General features: G+C 40.7%; 1 protein-coding gene across 1 annotated transcript in view; it reads right to left on the bottom strand.

Moving 5' to 3' along the window:
* Nucleotides 1-4,324, bottom strand: part of LOC111664613 (protein Dok-7-like) — a 25,128-nt gene extending 20,804 nt beyond the window's left edge. Inside the window, exons 1-4 of the mRNA XM_023419274.2 lie at nucleotides 4,190-4,324; nucleotides 4,027-4,072; nucleotides 3,093-3,181; nucleotides 2,298-2,448 (exon numbers count right to left, since the gene is read on the bottom strand). Of these exons, the coding sequence (XP_023275042.1) occupies nucleotides 2,298-2,448; nucleotides 3,093-3,181; nucleotides 4,027-4,072; nucleotides 4,190-4,243 (340 nt within the window). The 5' untranslated portion in view covers nucleotides 4,244-4,324. The remainder of the gene's footprint in view (nucleotides 1-2,297; nucleotides 2,449-3,092; nucleotides 3,182-4,026; nucleotides 4,073-4,189) is intronic.
* Between the last annotated feature and the right edge of the window lie 1,314 nt (nucleotides 4,325-5,638).

Genomic DNA, 5,638 nt, shown 5'->3' on the forward strand with positions numbered 1-5,638 from the left:
AGCAAAGCCTTGAAGGTAGGAAATCAGTGTGCTTTGAAAAATGTTTCCAGCAATGTACAGTATATGCAATCTGCAACTGACTTGAAACAAAGAGGCCTGACAGAAGCACTGCAGACAAACTACAGGCATGAAACAGACTGTTGTTTGCTAAAGAGAGCGGCAGTGATCGACAAGAGGAAACAAATGCATGAATGACTTTTTTCTCAGTCAGCTAATGGTATTAGGGGAAACATTTAAGACTATTCTCAACCGCAGAAAACTTAACTACAAAACGTGTGGTTCAGTACCTCAAGTGGAAATTGGATCCTTAACAGTGGGTGGGTTTTTACATCTGATTATGAAATATCCAGTGAGCTGTGGCTTGGACCAAAAAGAACAATGAGTTATTTTTATTAAATGTTAATATCCAGCAAATTGCAGCTTGTTAGTTCTGGGTGGAGATAACATTGTGTGAGATTCACGTAATGACAAAGGAAAAAGAATATTAGTAGATATCTGTGTGATTAAGGGATGGAGCTGTGAAAATATCCTGCAGGTGAAAACTTGGGAAGAATAGGAAGAATGACCTGTGTGGAAATATAAGTACCGAGAGTACTGAAGCTGTCCACAGCAACTCACAGCCTGGCTGTGAAGTGCAGTTACAAATCAGACTGAAGTTATTATATATATTATATATATATGTTATTAAAATTCAAGACGGTTGGGAGATATTTCTCAATAAGACTAGTAAAAATGTTGGGGCAGGTTAAGGAGGGCTTCAAGTCTGAACTGAACTTGAAGTCAACCACTGAAAACTTATAATTAAAAGTCCGAGTTTTTAACAATGGATAAAATGCTTGTGTTTAATATGTAAGAGAGTATGGAGGAAATGGAGAAATAGTAATAAATAACTAATTGCACAATGAAAATATGTATTAATAAAATTGTTTACAAATTGATTAATTAGGCTACAAGTAAAAAGGCTAAATTACAATTATAATATAAGGAGGATTTTAAAAAAAATGTACTAATGAAATATTAACCTCAATAAATAGTTCAAATAAAAAAGGGGTTTAAAAAGCAACATAAAACAATAAGTATATCATTTAAAGATACATTAATACATTCATAAATAAATATTAATATATAACCTATTTGAAAATGCTGTTTAAAAAGAGAAATAAATAACTGGATTCACAAATTGAGAATAAAGATTTCAGTCGGGATATTTAAAAGGACAATTTCATTTCACATATGCATTTACTTTTCCTATTAGCTATTCAATTAGTTTAGTCATTTAGCTTCTCTATGAAACTGGGATCTTGTGCTGGTAAAACAAGGTAAACAATGTAAACTCAGCACGGGATGTAAGTGAACCTCATAACTCCATCCAGCACAGTTCAACCGTATAAAATGTGATTCACTTTCTGTTGGCTCATGTGGGCCTTATTATTCCCGTCTCCTTTTTCCATCAGCGAACCACTTTCCACTGAAAAGAAGTCTGTGAAGTCGAGACAGCAGATTTTGCAGATAGAGACGGAACGGAGAGATGAAAGACAGATTGAATCTGTGTGTGTAATTCCACCTGTCATTTCTTTGATCCCCGCTGGTGAGTGACCTGCACTGACTTCTCCTCAGCCTTTACAAGTCATAGTGGCCTGAGCAGCTTCACATTCTCACCTAACATGAGCCAGTCAAATGACACTATATTTCAAATATTTTACATATGATCATCTTTCAGACTTTTGAGCAATATCAAGTTGTAAATGCACTTCATACCAGGTCAAGAAATCATATTTTTACTGCGCTGTAGCAAAAACAATACTGATCACGGGCGAAGTGGCAATTCACTGATTGATAACACAAAGTCAAATACGTCTGCAGCAGGTACTGAGATTTCTGTCACTTCAGACTCATCCTCTGCTTTCACTTTGTTGTTGTTTTAGAACCAATGAAATGTCTTATACTAAAAGTCCAATCCCAATCTATATCCTATTCATATTTGCAACTGCTCAGTGTTGTAAACAAACTTGATCAGGCCTGTGTGGAAATCAAAAGCTCTAATTACAGGCCTCTAATGAAAGACCACACCAGCTCCCTCTGAGCACTGCTGATCCCCAAAACACACTCCTGCCGACACTGCAAAGACACAGACTAACCTGATTGAATGAAATGAGATTAAAATTTTAATTAAAAAAAAAATCATTTTTCACGAGTGATATCCAACTGCGACTTTAGTGAACCAGCTCTCCCCTTGAGCACATTGCTCCTTTTACAGCTCAACCTCTGCAACATCCACATGAGATCAAACCACTGACCTTCTCCCAGGCTGTAGCGGATGCGGGCATCCCAGGCCAGCAGGGTGTCTCGGCTGTTGAAGCCCAGGACCAGCATGTGCGCGAGGCAGAGGATGGAGAGAGTGTAGGATACGCCGTCATACCCGGGCCCTGGCTCTACACCGCAGATCCCCTGAAGCCGCAGAGAACATTTGATTTTGAGACATCCACCTTATCGGCCTGACTGAAAGAAGTTCCCATCTCTCCTGATTGAGGTCAGGTGGGTTTGACCAAATTAAATTCTGAAGTCAGGTGTGGATACTTTTCCAGACACTGGAAGTGACAAACTGAAACTGAAAGACAATAGCACAATAGTATCTCACATTTCACAGAGAGAGCTCTCTGTCAAATGAAAGTTGAACTCAGTAATGTTTCAGCAGATCCTGTGACTCTTCGCTTCCTTTGGTGTCTTTGATCTGATGCAGTTTATGGAGATTAGATCAGATGATACTTTTTTATCGCTACTGGTTAATTTCAATTAATGACCCCTTTTATTCTTTGTTAGTTTAGGATTCTTGCATTCAGACTGCTCTTAAAGACCTAATTTATACTGTTGCTGGCAAATTTGTTATTCATCCTAATATGACCCATCTTAACTGCGTATCCATATGGCTTTCACATTATCTGGTCTACCCCCCCTGTACACGCGGCAGCAGTCTCATGACACCAGCAGGACGCCTGAGGTGCAGTATGTGATGCAACACCACCACAGAGCTGTAAAAAAAAAAAACCTGCCACCAGTGCAGTTCACCTGCGCTCTGCTGCAGCTGCACGTACCTCCAGCGTAACATTGAGCCTCTCCTTGTGGCCGCTGCCCTTCTCCTTCCCCTTCTTCCTCTCCTTATACACCAGCAGAGACAGACAGTCTGAGACAGACACAGTGACAATGAGCTTTAAAAACTGACAGGCTTAAAAGTCAATATTGAGATTAATAGCAGAATGTAAAACAACAACAGTGTCGATTTTTTTTTTGTAATCCCACTGTGTGTTCATGGCACAGCTGTCATAACAAATCCTAAAACAATGAACTGATCCACTAGCACAGCTGATGATGAAAGTCAAGCCAGGAATACACATGCATATGGACACTCACACACACACACACACACACACACACAGAGTGGAGCAGCCTACATTATTCCCACCACTCTTGCCAGTTTCTACAAGGACACAGCAGCAGCTTGCAGTTTGACCCACATGTTTGTATGTGGAGTCTATCCTCAAAGCATCTCACGTGAGACTCTACTCAGATTTTAAGACACTCAGCTTTGTTATTCTGCCAAACTTGCAAACAAGAACCTGTCAGACTGTGGCAATGTCACAGTTTATGTTTTTGGCTGGAAGGCTTTCAAATAATTAACCTCAAATCCAAATGGCTCTAAAAACCCCTTTAAGATTTAATATCCAGGCTCCTAATTTGAAGGATACTGGCAAAACTGGCAAAAGGTGATTTTGGTCGTTTATATGAAATCAATCGATCAGTTCAGCTAATGGATTGCGTAACGTGTTGACGCGGATGCGTTGCGTTACGCGCTCCCGTGTCTCGCAGCCAAAAGTTCAATTGACAAGGTGTGATTAGTTAAACTGCAGAGAGTTAAATAAGGTAAGTGCCCAATGATATTCACATGACTGAAGTGATCTCTGTGAAGATGTGTAAAAACTGACAATAAAAATAAGAGCAGGATATAAAAATAGAAGCCACACAGCCTACCTGCGACCGGAGAGGGCTTCCGAAGCACGACCCACCGAGTCTTCCACTGTGGAGAAGTGAAGCAAAGAAGCAATAAATAAAAAAAGTACATCCCTCTGTTCGGCCTGGGAGTGTGGGCACATGTTTTAAGGCGTAAAATAAGAGGGAAATTGGTGGAACTGACCTTTTTTCCATCTCTAAACTTGACTTGTCCCTCCGCGACAACTGTATCCGTCATCTTCTGTCATGGTTCCGAGCAGCTGTGTGTGTGTGTGTGTGTGTGTGTGTGTGTGTGTGTGTGTGTGTGTGTGTGTGTGTGTGTGTTGCCGCCTCCCCCAGCCCGCGGCGAGGGATAGAGAGAGGGGTCACTTTTCAAAATAGCCTTTTACAGCGCAGGCCCCGCCGGCTGAGTGCACTCTCTCTCCCCGACAAGCAGACCACCAAGGCGGGTGAGAGATACCACCCCACCCCCCACCCCCTTGCGGGGCCCTGCGGAGTTAGTACAGTTGTCATCCCGCGTCAAGTGCTTATTGTTTACAATGGAGCTAATTCGATTAAAAGCGCATAACACGCGTACCTTTCACTTAACTCATAAAGCTGGCACTCCGCCGGGTGTTACACGGGGATTCATGTTGCCTTAATGCTAATCAGCGCAGCCTTGGTTCTGTCTGTGGAAATCCAGTTAATCTGTAAACGCTGGCTCATGAGTAATCCCGAGTTCAGATGCAAAATGAGCAAATTAACCTCAAATCTGCAACAATATATAAATGATTATATACGTGATTACTATTCAAGAAAATACTTTATTTTTTATGAACATGTTCATTCATTTTGTCCACTGACTTCAGATCCGGGGGCAAAGGAGGACTGCAGCTGTTTCTACTGGTGCTGGTACATTGTGGTCTCACAGCAACAAAGTCCAGTGAAATATAGAGTAAATCCTCCTGACGTTTCTGTTGACCAAGGCTTGACTCAGATTTAGATGCTTTGGGGCTGGTGTTACTTTCACAGCCTCTATAAATCCAGGGGCATTTACTTTCCTGGAAATGCAGGTGAATTTCATTAACTATCTGGAAGGATTTAGTGCCAGGGAAGAAAAAAAACAACAAAAACTTATTGATCTCAAGAAGAGTTTTTGTTTCACTGTTGTTCTAAAAAATGACAGCTGAAAATTTCTCAGGTTTCCCTTTTCAAACTTTTGACATTGAATTATAACTCAGGTGGTAGACATTTAATAGCTAATGAAAAAAACTATCTTTAATACTGCTACACTTTTCATTATTCATTTTTATTTTTAACCTTTTTAAAGGGGCACTGCACAGAGAGAAAATAACCCTGGTGATGTCATAGTGATGTCATCAGGGTTATCTGAGCTCAGACTTGGACACTTCATTTAAACAGAAAGTCTGCATTGCAAACTGGAAGTGTGGAGCTTAAACGATGCGGGTGTTATAGGCAGGAGCAGTCTAACGAAAGACGATATGAAGTTGCATTATGGGAAATGTAGGCTCTAGAGTTTTTGAAGCTTGACCAACACTGAGGACTGAAAGTCAGAAAGTTTAGTCTCTACTACTTCGAGTTTGTCCGTTCAAAGTCACCCAACTTTATGGAAGTGAAATACTAGATTGCTGGA

Source organism: Seriola lalandi, unplaced genomic scaffold (assembly GCF_002814215.2).
Source record: "Seriola lalandi dorsalis isolate HSWRI2012SDOR001 ecotype SW California unplaced genomic scaffold, Sedor1 jcf7180002054596, whole genome shotgun sequence".
Lineage (NCBI taxonomy): Eukaryota > Metazoa > Chordata > Actinopteri > Carangiformes > Carangidae > Seriola > Seriola lalandi.